This window comes from Lipophrys pholis (assembly GCF_963383615.2).
Source record: "Lipophrys pholis genome assembly, chromosome: 7".
In the NCBI taxonomy this organism is placed as follows: Eukaryota; Metazoa; Chordata; class Actinopteri; order Blenniiformes; family Blenniidae; genus Lipophrys; species Lipophrys pholis.
Window position 1 is genome coordinate 14,317,074 of NC_137638.1, and position 19,375 is coordinate 14,336,448.

The window sequence follows — 19,375 nt, forward strand, 5'->3', positions numbered from 1 at the left end:
ACACACACACACACACACACACACACACACACACACACACACACACACACACACACACACACACACACACACACACACACACACACACACACACACACACACACACACACACACACACACACACACACACACACACACACACACACACACACACACAAAACCTGAAACCTGTGAAAAGTGTCATAGCTCACACTAACCACAGCGGACACGGTCCACGATGGTAGGACAAGCAGAGTGGGGAGTAGGTTGAGTGGGGTGAATATGGGAGGAGGCTCTCTCACATTTAATATCACTTGACACGCGTCATCCAGCATCTCTGGAGCAGCCACTGCGCTCGTGTCAGAACGGTGGCCTTGTCAAAGACACTACGCACATGTACACGAGATGCACCTTGTACACACACACACACACACACACACACACACACACACACACACACACACACACACACACACACACACACACACACACACACACAACTACAAGACAAAGGCAATGCAAAGACAAATATTGCAGCCACCTGGCGCGGTGATCAGCAGGCTGCTGCACCGAACGGGAATAACCAGGATGAAGACGAGTGAGAGAGAGTGTGGAGTGAAGAGGGAGAGCAGGACAAAGGTTGAATATGTCTCTGCTGAATCGAGGTGGTCGATTTGCTTGCCTGCGGGCTATTCCTGTAAATATTGACGTTGATGTTAGCACCACTCTCTTAAGGATAAGCTATAAAGCAAGGGGGTTAGATTTACTCTGTGCAAACTGCGAGCATCTGAAATCACACGCTACGCTTGGCCCTCTCCGGGTGTGTTGAGGGGGAACAACGACAGACTTTCAGGGTGAAGAGCTCCAACCACATGAGAGAATTGAGCTCTCTTGGTCGGTTTACAGATCACTCCTCTCCCTTTCTCTCCCTCTCTGGATGGTTAAGGTTTCCACTCTCCAGCTAAAAGCAGGCAGCTGACATCAAAACCTTCGGAGAGACCCCTACTTCCCAGAAACAGCTCTCGTTTCATGTAAATAGCTGCCTTTCATGGATACATTGTGATAAATTGCACCCTACTGGACAAGAGGGAGACAATATTCATCCTCGAGCCTCTTTTGTTGACATCTGTATGTGTTGCCATGACAACACACGGTCTGCCCGGTGTGAGACTGTATGCACGCGTGTGTTTGCATTCAGGGGTTGTTTTTGTCGGGGCACCACTCTCATTCTTTGTCAAACACACACATGGTCCAAAGCTTACAGAGAATAATACATGAGCATGACAGAGACATGGATTCAGGTTAGACTTTCTGACAACTGCCACGTCCTTGTGGGAGGCTGTAGGTAGAAGAAGTTTGTTACTAATCATCCTCACATAAAAAAGTAAAAAACTAATCCAACTGTGACAGCACCTTCTTCTAAAAGCCTCCAGAGGACTGTGTGTGTCCAGGCAACTGGGAATTAATCTGCTGGAGGAATGCATTGATGCTTGAATTAATTTTAAGTAGGTTATAAAAGCAATCCTCCTATGGGATCACTATTGCTCCGCAGACAGTAGTCTTTATACTTCTTACTTTGTAATGAAATTATTGTGATTGTCTGTAGCAACTCCACATTGTTTGATCAAATTTGCCCAAATAAGCGTCTTCATGACTGACAGAAAAATAATCATAGCCTGATGCAATTAGGCTGATTATGTCTCTTCTGGGACTTGAGAAGTGAAGGACTATGTCACCTCTGAGACCACATGGTACAGGGGCCAACTGCTTTGTTTATATTTTACTACACGCTCGTACTTGGATCCTCATCAGGATAATTTGGGATGCCAGATTGTTGGAAGACAGTTGAGTGTGATTGGGTATCAAGGGTGGGGGTGAGTACGGGCCATAACTGAGGGGGGTACTTTCCATGAGCTGCACCACAATAACTGTTCAGGAGTTTGGGGGTGTGCTTATTAATCACAAGGACGGAAGGAAATATGTGTGCATGACTGTGTGAGAGAATCCCCTCCCGTGGGCAAGTCAGCATTCACCCATGAAGTAGGTCAGTGAAATTTGCCCAAATTAGGTCAGTGGCAGTCAATGGGTGCCATCCTGAACAAGAGACCGAATGAAAAAGGGGAGACAGAGAGAGGAGGGGGGAGCCTATAAAGTTAGGAGAGCAGAACCAAGCGGCTTACTTCATGTTAGCTTTAACACTTAGTTAATTACTGCTGCTCTGGCCCATACAAAACCGCACCAATAAAACAAAAAACTCCGAAATGCATGATTGCAAATGCATTAATAAAGCTTAAGAGAGAGGAACTAAAGCTACTCAAATGCAGCCACAGTTCTTTTTGGCTTTAAAGCCATCAATATTTTTCTTCTCTAACACTCCTGGTATCAGAAACTGTGAGCAACAAAAGACTGTTTTGATTGACAATGCTTTTTAAAAGCAGTCCAATTCAGTTACAGTGCTTAGGTCTGATTATTTAGCACCCTCCTCCCACACAATGCCCCGTCTCGCTCTTTGGATGGTAGCTTCCTCTAGCTTTCCTGAATATTTTGACAAACCCACATTGGTAGATTGGGGTTGTTGAGCGTTGTTGCCAATAAATAGCAGAACACAGGAACCTTTTGAAGTCATGGCACAATGTGGTTTTCTTTCGTTGTCCCGCATCTGTCAGTCAGCAAGAGAAAACGTGACTCCAAAGGAAACTTCTGCTGCTTCTACTCCCCCCTATCCTAAAATTTCCTATCCACACATACACACAAGACCAAAACATAACAGAAATATGACAACAAAGGCAGGAGGCATGAAACAAAAAGGCTGTACTGGGTATTAGACAGACAGGGATGGGCTGAATAATAATCTGGGAAGAGTTGCAAGGTTCTGCTGGAAGTTTCGGATGATGGTTCAACTACTACCAACTGACGGTTTCTTTCTGCTCGGGCTTCATTGGCCCACTCACACGGTCAAAGAGAAAGTGCATCCCACTGTAGCTCCAGGGTGCACTCTCAGCTGTAGTCTGTCAGCCCTCAGTCACTCATTTCAGAGCAGTTGGGTGTCAGAAAGTAGGAAGAGCACTGACATGTGTCTTCTGTGGGCACCGTCTGTTGTGATGAGTGATGGTGGAACCTGGGTCTGCACCTAATCACACAAGGCTGCACCCTTGCTCTGACAGCAGCAGCGGTTGGTGAGTGGGAGGGTATAAAGGAGGGGGACAAAGGCGGCTCTCCCTGGGCAGCGATCAAACTTGAGCCCCCGGCTTGCCTGGAGATGTGACAAGGCCCCCTTCCCCTTTCGCTGCTTTCCCCCATCCTCCCCCTGCTGCCAATCATGTGTCATATGCTTCACACTCTCTTGTGATGCACGCTTTTGTGCGGCGAGCGCTGGGGCCGAATCTGTCTACACAAGTTAAAGAGACGCACAGAAATGAGAGCTGAGGAGACAAAGAGACGCACAAGGAGTCAGAGAGCTTCGTGGGAAGTGTTGAGCCAGAAACAACCAATGTACAAGCTGAGAGCGGCTTGGAGTTGCAATGAGTTTACAGTGACCAACGGTACTAGCCAGAGAGAGAAAGAGAAAGATGCCTGGCTACAGAGACAAGGTATGGGATCCAGAGAAATGAACTGAAGCCAAACTGGATGAGGCCTCAGTGCAGATATGCTGGGACAGTACCAGGGGCCCAGCTACAGCCTGTCAGAGCAGGGAGGATGGGGGAGCAATTGAATTAGCAAGTAACGCAGAGTGAAAAAACATCTGAAAAAAAAGAGAAAGGGTAGGCTTATAGGCAAAACAGAGAATGAGAATGAGAATGAGAGAGAGAGAGCGAGAGAGCACGAGAGAGAGAGAGAGGTTTTGGGGCTTTTCAGCTCCTAAGTGGGGTGGAGGGGGCTGGTTGGAGAGAACCGCTGAGAGTGAGGCAGAGCTGGAGCTAAGGTTCAGAGGCAGGGCCAGAGTGGCGCTGGGGCTGCTGAGAGAGGAGCCAGGGCTGGAGGCCAGAGGAGGGAGGGAGAGGGGGCTGAGAATAGGAGGAGGCTGGGGCAGAGCTGAGGCTGGGGCCATGGCCAGAGCCAGGGGCCCCAGCTTTCGATTTAGTCAGCTGTTCGTCTGGCCAACAGTGGGAGGACGTAGGAAGAGAGGAAACAGGAGGGGAGGTAGCAAGGGAAGGCCGCACGGAGACTTCATGGGAGAATTTGACTGGGAAGTGGAAAGTGAGAGGAGATGGAGAAGAATAAGACAGGGGAAAAAATAGCACAGCGACAGAGAATGAAGAGGCAAGAGAGGAGAGAAGGGGAGAGGGTGGTGGCGGAGGTTTGGAGAGAGGACAGTGGAAAAGCCATTAGATTCCTATGAGAGAGAAAACAGCACTGAGAGCAGACAGACTGACAGAAGGTGGTTAAGGCTCACTGGCTTTGCAACCGCTCTTCCCTTCCTCCCTTATTGGTCCACCTCCTCCCTCATTTTTTTCTCTCCTGCTCTCCCTCCATCCATCCATCCATCCATACCTTTTCCCCGGTGAGCTATCGTCCCACTCGCACCAGTTGTGCCTCACAAACAACCCTGTTATTCATTATGCAGGACCTGCAGCCGTGACCCTAAACACACACTGAGATCCCAAACGGGTGCCCCACACACAAACACACAGAGCAGCAGAGGGATTGCACATAACCGGAGGAGGAAGATACGCAAAGACTGTAAAGAGAAGGGCTGAAGTGAGAAGAGAGAGCTCTCTGTGTCCGCCTGAGAAACAATGCAGTACGGACAACAAGAGAAGCAAGATGGGAGTGCAGAAAGAAGACTGCAAAGAGGACAGAAAGACAGTGCAGATACAGGACAGCACGCAAACCTTTTGATTCTATAAAAGTGGAAAAATGAGATTTGGCGTAGGGCAGCGAAAGTGAGGGGCGAGGGTTTGCCATGGGGCAAGCAGCCGCTGCTAGCAAAGCACTTTGCGGCTTATTATATTCCATTCAGATGGACCAGGCGTCTGGGATAAAAGCATTTAGTCTGTGCGCTAGTGAGTGACTCAGCACTTGGAGCCTTCAGCAGGTGGACCCCTCATAACTACACAATGCATATCAATGAAGTGGCCCACTCACTCCCACACCTATGCCTCCTCTTTTACTCCTCTCTTTTCACCTGAAACACCTTTCCCCTCGTGATCTATCACTATGGTGCGACTTTGTTCCGTTAAAAACTATAACAGGATTAGTCTCCAACAAGATTTTAATAAGGAATAGGTGGGATAAAATGAATGAACAGCACCAATCAACACAAAGCTCAACAACTACATCCTTATGCACTTCCAGCACTGCATGTTGTTGCAACACTTTTCATCAACATAAGGGACAAACATCTCTTCTGTGGTTGGAATAACCGACCCTCCTCCTTGCTTCCCTTTTCCTCTCATTTACTGTTGAAATGGAAGACAGCTTCCCCCTCCTTCTCCTCCTCCATCTATTGCCTCCTCTCCATCACTCTCTTGTCTCTTTCCAGCTCTACCTCCACCCATCTGTCCTTTCTTCTTCGTTCTACCTCTGTGCCTCTCCAACCCCTTCTCTCCTCCCCTTGGTAGTGGTTAATGGCACAGGGATCCAGCATGGAATATAGATCAGTGCGAGATGGATGGGGCACCAGGAGCTCTGGCCAGTCCCGTAGGTCCCAGACCAAAGATTAACTAAATATTAGCTGACAGGAAGAGAGAGCGGCAGGGACACAGCTGCAGCTGCTAGTGCCACTGCTGGCAGAACAAACGACCGAGACTGTTTTTAACCCCCTTTTTGCTCTTGGGGAAGGGAGGCAGACACATGCGATAAACACACAAGAGATGCAGAAAATACACACAACGCATTGAGGCAAACATACTGCCGTGCACGTGTACGCACATGCTATCAGAGGCACCCTGGGAGAAGATGTCCACTAATCACATTCTCTCCTCCCTCCCTCTCTGCCCTGCCAAGGCGGATGGCGAGGGGGGGAAAGGAATAAATCTTTATTAGGCAATGTGTCCCTGCTTTATCGATCGGTTCGCTCCTTCCCTCCCCTTCTCCCACTCCATTCCCTCTCTTTCTCTCCCCTCCTTTTGTTATTTTAGGCGTGTGTCTGCCATCCCATTCAATTGAGTCAGGGTGTACATCAGAGAGGACCATTACCCATGTCTCCCTGGGCCGGGCTGTCACTGGCTGTGAGGGGGGTAAGGGGTGAGGTGATCGAGCCACCCAGGAGGGACAGCTAGCAGGCTAACAGCTAGCCAGACACAAAGGAAGACGGAGAAGAATGCAGGTTTGAGGAAGAATGCAGAATGACAAAAGTGGCAGTAACACAAAGAGGCAAATAGCCCCCCTCAACTTCACTGACGAACAGCACCAGTAGGTCTGTATTTCACCCGAGCTGAAGTCCTGCACTGTTCAACCAGCAGACCATGGCACTGATTTATGTTGCTAATTTTCCACTATAGGGACTAATGATAAAAAATGGGCACTGCCTTCTTCAGCTAAGGCTCAGAGTCTATAATGAAGTGTAAAACAGAGATTAATAGCAAAAATCAAACCAAACCCCCATGTTACACAATCCTGCAACTTTACCTGTGCATCACAGATCAACAGTGTCATAGTTTGATACACTGAGGTGAAGTCAACATTTCATCATATGGAAAAATCTAAAAGATACTACATGAACATTTCAAAAGAATTAAAAAGTAGAGCATGCCAAACCTTGGATTTAAATTATGGTCTTGTGGTTGCGTGCTTCCACCAGCAAGCAAAGCTGAAATTGGTGCAGCAAAAACTATACAAATGTGATAAAAAAATTTTAAATAAAAAAAGTCTTGAATGTAGATCCTCGTGTATATTGCATTTAAACACATTGATCAAAAGTGAGGTCACGGTGACCTTGACCTTTGACCAAGGTCATAAATCCAAATTCAGATGAAAACCATGTAATCATTAAGGAAACTGTTATAATTGGACCGACTGTTGAAGAAAGGTCCTAACCAGGCCTTCTTCAAAAAAACAGAAACAAAATAGAATTTAAAAGAACAAAAGTAATAGAGTAAGATTTCATATCACTGATATTCATGAAATAATTATTTTTAAATGTCAGGAGAACAACACCTCAGCAAGAAGTGTCATTTGTCTTGTAACTCCTGATGGTGGTAAAAGGAGCGCTTCTATATGTAGAAACAGCGTTGCCCCTGAGGTCTGTTGCAGACAGCGAGCACTGAGAGCACAACTTAGCTAGCCAGCTAACCTTCTTTTGGGATTTGAGACACAGGAAGAACTATGGAAACATGCTGTATCCAGATAGGGGCAGTATAAATACAATATGAGTTTCAATTGCTTCGGAAATGATACCGGAAAACTGAGTAGGGCAGCAATAGAGAGAGTGTTAAAACACATGGAGGGAATGCACGAAAGAGGAGAATGGGTGCACGTATAGAGAGATTATGCACATAAGACCAAGCAAACACAATGACGGTCAGGAACAATACCAATCGAAAAACAAACAAGCAAGGAAACGAACAAGAAGGAGAAAAAGAACGGCTCAAGACAAAAGTCTTCAGAAGGGCAAACTAAATTCCAAAGCCAACTGAAAGGCCTCCTTCACCTTCCCTTTGAATTTCACTCACTCTTTCTTTGTCTGTCTTTCTCATGCCTGGAGAGCCTTTTTCGCTCTATTCAGCCCAGCTCCGCCACAGAGCCATGAATGCATGTCTCACATGCCACACAGCCACGATATTGCTGCACTAGGCTCAGCTAGAGGCACCTTTCTCTCTCAGGGCCTCCTCCTTTACATAGTTCACAAGGCACTTGAGCCTTGCCAGGCAAGAAAAGAAGACTGGGTCGCCTTCTACCCAATTCGGTCTCGTTCAGGATCCTGATTGTTTCACTGAAGAACTCTAGAACGATGCATACACTCTGGCTCTGCTTGGGCTGGTCTCTCAGGTGAGAAATTGTTTATTGGTATGTTCAAAAGGCAAATGTGCACACTCAATCAAGCGGGCAATCGTTTACTTTAGTCAGGCCCTGTTTATTGGAAAACAATAATGTGAGCCTGTCTTTCAAGCCGAGCAATCAGCCACTGGAGGGACAGTCTGACCAGATTGACCTTTGACTTTAGTAAATCCCTGGGGGTCAAGTGAAGAGGTCAACATTAGGCCACTTCAGTGATGGGGGAGGGACCAATGACCGTACACCTCCGTTGATCCATTTATGTGTGTTTGCATTCAGGGTCAGTGGCAGGTAAACCCTCATCCTCTGCTTTTGTTTATCCTGAGGCGTCTAGTCACTGACGCTCCAGCACCGAGAGGCAAGTGTGTGTGTGTGTGTGTGTGTGTGTGTGTGTGTGTGTGTGTGTGTGTGTGTGTGTGTGTGTGTGTGTAAGAGTGGAAATAAGATAGGGTGGGAATGATGACAGATGGGAATGTCATCCACCCTCTTTATCATTAGCACGCCTCACCTTCATTCAGCCTGGCACACAGAGCTATAAACACACTCACTGAACCATTAACACACACACACACACACACACACACACACACACACACACACACACACACACACACACACACACACACACACACACACACACACACACACACACACACACACACACACACACACACACACACACACACACACAGACTGAAGAACTCAACAAAGACTCAAGCCTTATTGCAAAGCAGCTTGGTGCGAGTGTGAGGAGAAACATATGTTTGTTCTAAAAGCAGATTAGCAGGATAAACCCACTTAGCAGTCATTCATATGAGCATCAGGAATCAAAATTTATATGTCCACACAGACATGGCTTTGTTACCTTCCGATCAGGGAGCAACCAAAAGTTAGTTCAAAAAGGTAACTTTCTATTGCCCAAGCAAAGCATACTGCAATTGTGCTGACACACAATCTGGAAAGCAGATAGACACAGACACACGCATACATCATACATTGCTTTGGAGTGATCTGAAGGCTGTAAGGCTTCGAAGAAAAAAACAAAAAACAGGTGCTATCCAAACTGCAAAGGAAATGCTCTGTTCTGTGGCAACATGTATGTCGTCTTGAACCTGCATTCCCATACTGTGTGCACACAAACGCTCATGTAGTCATTACCTTCAGGGGACACTGTGATGACTTACAATCACTTCCAGCAGTGTCACTTCAATACTACCAACTTTTTGCCCAACTCTAACACTTACTCTGACCTTAAAGTATTAGTAGTTTAGTGTCAAACAAATATAGCCACCAAAATATATAAAAAAAAATGTTTTCATTGGGAACATGCCTTTTGTGCCTGCAAAGATTACTTTCATAATGTAGGCATACCATCCGATTTAGGCCTTCATAACAGTAATGAATGACACACACACACACACACACACACACACACACACACACACACACACACACACACACACACACACACACACACACACACACACACACACACACACACACACACACACACACACACCATATACAAACAGTGAACCCTCCACTGCAGTAAGCAGAGTCTTGGACTGCTTGTGCTTATTTCAGCAGCCCATTGGTGCAAAGAGGAATTCATTAAATAGGAAAAAAAAAAAAAAAAAAGCAAAAAGGGAGAATCAGATAGAAGAACGCTGAGTGCTGCATTCCCCTGTTGTTATTATTGCCAAATCGAACAGAGAAAGGCGGCTGGTAATAAAAGTCATTAAATGAAATAGAAAAAACGTCTTTTAATAGGTCCTTGTCATTGTGGATTTAGTAGCCTTTCTATCGCCTGTTCCCTGAGCTTCATTCCCTGCACTGACAGAGAGGCGAAGGGCAGCAGCTCTGTGGAAGGAGGCCTGGATTCCTAGACAGAGTCAGCCAGCCGAGGAGCTGTGCTGACGCACACCCGGCAGCCACAGTCTGGGACAGGAGACAAGTCAAGCTGGAACGGGGACTGGGGTAGACGTTACAGAGCTCATACTGGAACTTTATTACTTTAGCTGGTTTATTTTAACAAGGGCCAAAAGCATGCTGATCTTGTACACTGAGCTACTCTGTAAATGTGCCAGTGTTGGTGTGGAGGGTAATTTTGAAGGAAAGTCATTGGGCATCTGTTCTGGTGGTGTGGCAGGCATAGGCAGCCCAGCCCTGGAACTGGGAATGGTGGTTAAAGAGGAGTAAAGGAAACAGCTATGTCTGGGATAGAGTACTGTGTCATCTTCTTTTAGGAGATGGAACTGTAAATATGTCATGCAGATCTTTAGCCTGGTATTGGAATGTCGAAGATAGTATGGCCTGAGTGTGAAAGACAAAGCACAGTTGTCGGCAGGAATCATCTCTGCAGGGTGTTTGATTGTTTACAGCCGAGATGGTGACAAGCACTGGGTTCTTCTGGAAAATTCTGACTCAAAAATTATTGCCACAGTAAGCAGAAATACCAGAGGTCCTTTATCACTCAACTGGTGCAACATGGCATTATCAGAATTTATTAGGTGTTTCCTTGAGATGGGGCCCACCCAGACTGAAAATGGCCATGACTGACTATGTAACTCAACGTGGAAACTGAGCTGGACATAAAATTGTTTATGAGCAGAATTAAAGTGATTATCACGTAAACACATTTGAGATTTACAGTGACACCGATCTAGCTTTGGCTTTTGATAAAGAAAGCTTCGGTTCAACTGAAGATGAATGAATAACTCTCAGATCCTCTTCAACTGCAGGTATTATTCTGGCATTTTGCAACAGTAAACAAAAGCAATACTGAGATGGAAATGGAAGTATATATACAAAACACAATCTTTATCTGTAGTGACATTTACACTGCCACATCTGCATGCAGACACACTCTCATGCAAGGAGAAGCTACGCTGCCATTTTTCCATTACACGACAGCTGTAAGGTATCCTATCTTCTTTCCATTCAGCCAGCATAATGGGACAAGGGTCTGGAATCTGCTTCTCCCAGTCTCTCATATATACACAACCAGAGAGAAGGAGAGGGCGCGTCCTCTAAAGACTCCACATCTCTTTACGTGCATGGAGTTGCTGCCCCTCTCTCACTCACTCGCTCGCTCTCGGACAGCCAGATGTTTACACTAGCTGTAGGCTCAGCCATGTTTCCATGACGATACAAGCCCAAGGTTAGGCACATGCCTGGGGGTAGACCTGAGGCATCAGATCCAGGTTCATTGCGCCATCAACACTCCCACCTTGGAGCTTGGTTGACAGATGACAACGGATCATCTGATTTGAAGATTTAGATCCCTCCGACAGAGCTTATTCTCACAGTATTACGAAAAATATAAAATATCGTGGAGTTTTTTTTGTTTTGTTTTTAAATACCCCAAGTCAAAAAGTGAGCCTCTTTACAAGATATAGCTTTCCCAGTGTGTTCACGGGCATTCTGTCTCTGTCTCTGGTGCAGGCATGTGGGCTCATTCTCAACGGACATTGTAAAAAGATAAAGGAAGTCTGTACAACCGAACAGGAAAATAAAACCAGATTCACCCACATGAAAAGAAACAGCCCACACACAAAGTGAAGAAACAAGCCCTCACCCACCAAAAACACCCAGCTCAGCCTGATAGCGTCTCGCCAGGCGACATGCTCATGCAAGATTTACGCTACGCATCTTAAATTCTGCACCTCTGCAGACGAAATGCTCGAAATGTCGATATGGGGCCTCGAAAACCTCATTGTACGACCGTGTGAATGTTTTTGCTGGATAAAGTGCAGGGGAAAGCAATGCATGTGCGTGCGTGCTTTTCCACAAACAGCATTAGTGTTGCTTCAATTTTATAAGTGGCAAAAGATTTCTCGCTGGCGTTTGGCTTGTTGCTTTGTCACACAAACAATAACCTGCTGTGTGCACAAACTCTCTTTGTTGTATCAGCTCCTTTATTCTGCTGGTGTTGTACTGCTGTAAATTACGAATGACACTGCCGCAGCTCTGCCTAAATTCTAAGCACATATGTGGCATAAAGAAATGATGTGTGGCGCTATCACTTCTCCAATAACACGCGCAAAGTGTGCTTTTAAGGCACTAAACATGGGATTTAGGAGAGTCTGTGTTATGATTTTCTCCATCTGTGTCACAACAAGGAACGGATAAAAACAAGAGAGAGAAAAAAAAACAAACAAAAAAAAAAACACCCGCCTGGTTATTTCCCAGTTTCTTTGACATCATGATAAAAAAAAGTGGATAAGAGAGAGTAGATGACGCAGAAACCCAATTAAGATTCTCCGGAGCGTGAACAAATTAACCTGAGTTATGGGTATGCAGAGGCAAAAGAGACACACACACACACACCACACACACACACACACACACACACACGTCCCTGAAATAGGTGGAGCAGAGGAGGATGACATTCACACTCAAACAGGCATGACTGCCATGGACATTCAGTGATATTTTAGGCAGGGGAAAGGCAAAATATTACAGGCTATCTAGTCCAACAACACCACCATGGAAAATACACCGGAATAGTCCACAGGATATGCGTATCTGCTTTCATTCTCGTTGAATTTAAAGCGGCCTCAAAGTGTCCACCTCATCACTCTGATTTGGGGCAGCAGCATGATAAAATGACATGCAGTTCCATGAGAAAAAATTAGCCTAACAAGAGGGGGAGCTGGATAAATAAGCAGTAGCAAGTAGCCTATGCTAATGACATTGCAGGGAGCGACATATGCCAGGCATCAGTATGTCACTCCTTAGGGACATGGGGCTTACGGTAACAGGATAGTGAGGTGATTGTGTGTGTGTGTGTGTGTGTGTGTGTGTGTGTGTGTGTGTGTGTGTGTGTGTGTGTGTGTGTGTGTGTGTGTGTGTGTGTGTGTGTGTGTGTGTGTGTGTATACGTTAGTGGGTCTTATGTTGTTGTTGTTTTACTTCACTTCCTTGCACAAAGCCCTTGGAGGTAGCCCATGCGTGCAGGAGGCAGGGGGGGTGGGGGTAGGGGGGGTGGGGGGGGGGGGGGGGGGGTTGTTAGAAATATCGGGGGTAGATGTCAAAGGGAGGAGGGGCAGGACAGTACATGCTTTGAATAAATGACAGAAGAGGGGATGAACTTGACCCAGACTGTAGGACTAAACCAGGAAGGAGGGTAATGAAGTGCAAACATGCTTTGTCATGCCATGTTAGAGCCATAGGATTAGAATTCTATAATTAGAGGACGGGGCACCATAATGCTAGCCTCCCTTTCAGCGTGATGAGCTGCCGAGTCTAAATTACACAAGGGGACCAGTGGAACAGATGCTGTGATCAGAACAGGCCGATCTGGAAGTTTCCTATAGTAGTAAATGAAGCTTGGCTACCACACAACACGACCTGACTGACAAGTTAAAGAGTATTGAAACAGGCGAGATTTATTGATATCGCTGTGATCAGCTCACGATGGTGTCATTTGTCTGACAGACGGATACCGTTAGGGGACCGTTCTCCAAAGGAACATACATATTTAATCTCATCATTTTCAGTTTTTAATGTATTATTACACAAAGAACCTTTTCATACTGACTGAGGTCAGGTATGTGGTCCACTGCCTGATCAGTGGCTGACAAATTCATCAGACGGTGGAAAGAGTGCAGCAAGGGCAACGAGGGCTGGAGCCGGGTTGTTATAACACTGCTATGACTAAGGAGCAGCGGACTGTGCGATATAACACTTGCATTCGTATATGAATATTTATCTCAAAGGCTGGCACTGGAACAGATGAGCCCGCATGGGAGAGCGAACAACCCATCCATCTCACTCTCTCCCCTTTTCCTGTGCTTCATTCTTTACTTTCATACATCCCACTTCTCTTGCAATCACCATTTCAATGCCTCTTTCCTCTTTTGCATTTTCCACCCACATTTTCCCTCAAGGCTTCCCCTCTTTTTCTTGATATCACCCGATCTATTGCTCTTCCCCTTAAACGCCACCCCCCCCATCCGTTCCATCCACAGCACTGATGTATGGAAAGAGATGAAGGGAGGAAAAAAAAAGAGGAAAAGTGTGTGATTAATGTCTTTGAGAAAAAGATAAATAATCACAGGAGACTGGGGGCTGGTAGTTGGCCTTAGGGGAGTAAATATGGAGAGTTTTATAGCTGCACACTTGGGAGAGAGAAAGGGTGGAGGAGGAGACGGGAGGGGAAGGAGAGCGATACAGCGACAGCAGATCCATTCAAGTATATTAGCTTTCCCCCCCATACACAATAACCTCCACATCTATTCTATTGCTCTACTGTCTTTCATCATCAACTCTGAATCCCATCCCACTGACAACACACACACACAGTCACACACACACACACACACACAGTCACACACACACACACACACACACACACACACACACACACACACACACACACACACACACACACACACACACACACACACTACACCCTCATAGCCACCCTGCATTTTTTTTTTTCCAGAGCCAGACCCACTGTATGTGTTTGATGGGCCAATACATGTGGTGTGTGATGTGGTTGACAGCCCCCTCCCATGCTGCCCTGCTTTTAAGCCCTCATCCTCCAGTGGCTGCCTGTCCCCTGGAGTAGATTGCATCTTTTATTTATAATTTTCTCTTCCTTGGCTTTATCTTCTCCAGCAAAAAAAGAAAAAAAAAATTGTGGGGCGAAAATTGCAATCAGCATAACATGCCCTCCTCCTGCTGTGTACTCGCCTGTCATTCTCCACTCTCTGTGAGCATGCAGGATGAGACTGACAGCCCATGCAGACTGAGGCGCACATACACGCATGCACACCCACACCCCACCCCCTTCTGTGTTTATCAACCCCCCACACACACACTGACACATACTCTTTTCAATCTCTCATATGCAGGAGCACACGCGTGACCACAGACGATGACCCTGTTCCTCTCTTTGTCACTATTTCTGACTATTGTCAAAGCGCACACACCTCTCTGCTGACGCCCCATACTTTTCATATTACCCCGAGCTGCCTGTTTAGCTTCCTGGAGCAGCACAAGACTGAGCACACAAATGATCCTAATGCTGGGGAATCTGGTAAACAGGCCAGAGAGGGAGGGAGAGCTGCCTGCCTGTCTGCCTGCTCCATGGCTACTATTGTGCACTGCACATTCTCTGAGCCCACAAGAGCTGAAGCCATCTCCACACAGATTCTTTGGAGGGATAGTAAGCCAAGGAGAGAGAGAGAGAGAGAGAGAGAGAGAGAGAGAGAGAGAGAGAGAGAGAGAGAGAGAGAGAGAGAGAGAGAGAGAGAGCGACCAAGGAAACAAGGGAGAAAGACAGAGAGGGAGGGAGGGAGGAGGAAGAAGATCATGCATAAAATCTTGTTTGCAGAATGCATTAAGATTCAGATGAACTGGGGAGGGTAATGGGATTAGAATCCTGAACCGTTTCCAAGGGTGGGGAGTCGGATTGACAGCTGAGTCTATTGCACTGACGAATGCAGTGAAATATTGTGGCTCTGGCAAAGGAAGCCAGCCAGGCAGGAAGGCAGGCAGAGCAGAGCAGAGCAGAGCAGAGCAGAGCACAGCAGGCAGGGGGTTGCTGTGCCTGGAGCACCTCTGTTTACTCCCTAGCTCTGCAACAAATATTGCAACTGCAGGAAGAAAAACAGCTACATTCACGCCTTTTACCAGGTGCATACAGCTCGGGCTTCAAGTGTAAACCAGAAAGCCAGCAGGAACGCTTCAGTCCGTCTCACAAAGGTGTTTGGCAAACAAAATAGAGGCACTGTGGCTTTAAATCACCGTCCCTCCCACCCCTTCTAAATATCGTCTATTTAGCCAGCGGTGAAAAGATATAGGGGGCTTTTGTCTGCGGTACCCATTGGTGGGGGCATGGAGAGCTGGAAAGACACAAAAATAGGAACAAAGTGCTAAGCTTCCAATTGGGATGGCTCTGGGCCATTCAATGCGCGCAGCTCAGTGGCTAAAAACAAGGAGAAGTGGGCTACTATTACGGGCTTCTCTGAAAATAAGCCATTCTCACACAGCCATAGGGGTAGACTGGTGTGGAAATACCCTGCATTGTTTATCATAGACAGGGCAATGGAAGGAAAACACAAGCCCCTTTAAAAGTCTGGCATGGCTCCACGGAAAAGGCAAAACAGCGAGGCTCGAGTGTTTTAGTTATTCTGGGGTGGGTTTTTTTTGTTGTTTTTTTCCCCCTTCCGTATTATTGTAAGGTTACAGTCCACTCACCGACTTGCAATACGTTGTCCACCCAGCCACCCTCCAGCAGAGTGACACCCCGGAGGAAAGGCAGCTGGGTCTCGTCATTATTGTCCCCGCTAGTTCCACTTTCCTCTCCTCCGGCGTTGAAAGAAGAATACATACAGATCTCCTTCTCGCTTCTCGGGAATGACCAGTATACGATCCTCCGCTGGACGGGCTCCGGGATCCTCTCGAACCGCTCCTCTACCCTCTGGAACGGCCACTTCTCCGCGACTCTGCGCGCCGCGATGTCGAGCAGCGACTCGGGGTTGTGCGTTTTTCCGTTTCCCGACCCTCCCGGAGCGGACCCCGCGCCGCCACACAGGACTCCTCCAGCCCGCTGCCCCTGCCTGCATGCCGGGTTATAGCCGGGCCGGCAGCAGAGCCGCTTGGCTGGGGGCTGCTGGACTCGCTCGGCCATGATCGCACCGCTTCCAACCTGAAGCGCAGTTCCTCTCCGATCATATAAACGGGATAAGGAAGAGAAAAGGGCAATCTCGCACCGATTGTTTGCCGTACATGGAGCGCCTGCCCATATTTGGAAAGGTGGGCGGCGCTTGCGAGTTCCGTGAAGTCCTTTGTGTTGTCAAAGTAACCGGGATGGGCGGGGCCCTGGAACGCTGCCAGCGCACGAGTGGCGCTATAAAAGGAACTGGAGGCGGAATTCCCGAACGTCGGCAAATCCTTTGTGAAGCCGACCGGGAGCGCGAGGGCGGAGCCCCGGCGGCCGACGGCCTTTGAAGTTTCCTTCTTATTTGAGTTTAAAGGCGGGGACTTAATCCAGGGGCGGCCTAGCAGTTTCCCACAGGGGTAAAAGGGGGCAAGAAAACTGACTTTTTTCCTTTGGAGCTTGAGCTACCACCCCGGGCTCCAGGCACTTCAATAACAACTTGATGGTTGTTTTCGAGGCTTTAGTCCAAAAGGACTCTCAGCTGTCAGAGAGAGGGAGAGGCCGTGGGAGGAGGAAGAACATAAAGATATGAAGCTTGACATGCTTGTCCTCTGGAGTCACATCAGTCATTTTGGTCAGCTGGTTGTATTACCATGTTACAGCGGATGATTTTTATTTAATCAAACACAAACCTGGAAGACAAACTAAACCTCACGTCACCCCACCAGTCAAAAGTTTCTGTGTTTTTACTTTATTTTCACGACTTTTTACATTGTGGATTGTCACTGAAGGCACTAAAATCATGAATGAACACATATGGCATTATGTAGTAAATAAAAAAAAGAAGAAGTGTGAAATAACTCAAAACATGTTCTACAGTTGAGATTCTTCAAAGTAGTCGTGCTTTGCTTTATTGACAGTGTTGCACACCCTTGGCCTTCTCCCAATGTTCACTACACAGGTCTGCCTTGTTAGGGTTCATTTGTAGAATTTCTTGCATATTTAATGGGGTTGGGACAATCAGTTGTGTTGTGCAGAAGTCAACCAGTCATTGATTGGTATGCTGACAAACATAGGTCCAAACATAACTGTGTTTTATAGCTCAGTAGTTGTGCCAACTAATAAATTATAGGACTGACATAGCACAACAATATCTGAGTTCCATTTAAAAAATCATGTACATCTAAGAATAGTAAACATTTTGTAAATATTTATATGCTTTTGTGAGAATTAAACAAAGTAAAAACCAGACAAATATAGTATTAGACTTATCAATGAAGTATAGTTACACAAACTGTTTTATTTTTTTTAAAGATGTGGTCATTGCCCAAATAAGGGTCCATTTAGAAACATCTACAGTATTGTCCTTTTGACCAGGGGTGTCAAGTATAAGGCCCATGGACAAAAAAACAGTCCACAAGGAAGTGCAATAGCAAAGAAAATCTTAACTTTATTTTTCAATAAACATAATTGTTATTCCTAATCTATTATAAAGGGATTTGAGTGCCACTGTTCCACTCAGGTTTGCAGACATAACTCTACAGTGAGACCCGAGCTGAGGTATCACTGATGATGCAGTAAAAGCTTGTGAAGTAATACAATTTTTGAGTTTACAAAATTACGAAAAGAATAACTTGAAAAACATTGATGAAATAAAATGTTGTGAAAGCATATTGATTATTTTGTTGGTCGTTTGGTTCTTTGACATCTTTACTCTAAATCACAGGATTCTCCATTTAAAATATATTCCATCTCATTTTCTGTTCTTAGTCACTCTAGTAATTGACCAAATCAACCACCAATAAAACATCACATTGGGATTTCTTAAAGCTCTGGTTCTCTGTCGTCTGGCAGTTATAAGACACAAACTAGTGGAGCTTAGCTAACTATAAATTGTGGTGCAGTTATTTTATGGTCTGCCACCCTGTCTCTCGATAATGGTAGTTCCATAGCTGTGTCATGAAAAGGGGGCCCCACTTCTGTAGGAGTAAAATACTCATCAGGGGTTAGGGTGTGGCTGCATTTCCCACCCCCTGGATCTCATTGCCTGACGAGACATATAGCAGAAGCTAATAATTATAGGCATGAAACACAAAAGCCACTGGGTTGAGGATGTTTTTCTAAATTGTCTATAAAACTTTGCCAAAACTATGCTGGTAAAACAGAATGTGTGTTTGCAATGTGTGTGTCTGCATGTGTTCCAGCTGCCCCTCTCTTTCCTCTGTGAGTAGTTCTAAAAGGCTGGCCTTTGAACTGCTCTGAAAGTGATCCATGCCGTATGGACAGAGCAGATGTGGCCTAACCTGATTTGGTTTCAATACTTCCCCACAGGAAGTTCACAAAGCCAGCAGGTCCTTCTTTGTTATGTTAGTCATCTTTCTCAGAGGACCAGTGGAGCCTCTTGCTTTTTCTTGCCCAGTTATTGCCCTCTCATTTACTTCATTCGTCAGACAGAGCAGCTCCACACATGGCCAAAAGTTTAAGCAGCAGTTAAACGTCATTTGAGTCCTTATCCAATTGCAAAGCGGGTCATTTTTTTGACATTTGAGTTTAATAATATTATAAATGATTTTGTTATAACAAATTCAACATTTAGATTTCTTTTGTTCATCCAGATTGCTAATTTAAAAACAAATATTAAATACACTGATAGACAACATTTTTTAAACCTCACCTTGAAGTGTGTTTATTTGAGAACAATTCAAATACAGCAACAGCGACAAAACAACAGATTGTTTATTAAACAAAAGTGGTCTGTTCTCATCATGCAGTTTAATTGTACTAATCCCCCGAGACAGACTATATTTTTGCCTCCATTATAAGTTCAACTTTTTTGTAAAAAGTGTATCTT

At 45.9% G+C, this 19,375-nt stretch overlaps 1 protein-coding gene across 2 annotated transcripts in view; it reads right to left on the reverse strand.

The window, feature by feature from the left end:
- Nucleotides 1-16,735, reverse strand: part of LOC308112341 (zinc finger SWIM domain-containing protein 6-like) — a 46,723-nt gene extending 29,988 nt beyond the window's left edge. Inside the window, exon 1 of one of the 2 annotated variants that reach the window (XM_080467795.1) lies at nt 16,122-16,735. In XM_080467795.1, the coding sequence (XP_080323921.1) occupies nt 16,122-16,554 (433 nt within the window). In that variant the 5' untranslated portion in view covers nt 16,555-16,735. The remainder of the gene's footprint in view (nt 1-16,121) is intronic. The other variant, XM_080467794.1, reaches the window with a different exon arrangement.
- Nucleotides 16,736-19,375: the final 2,640 nt, after the last annotated feature.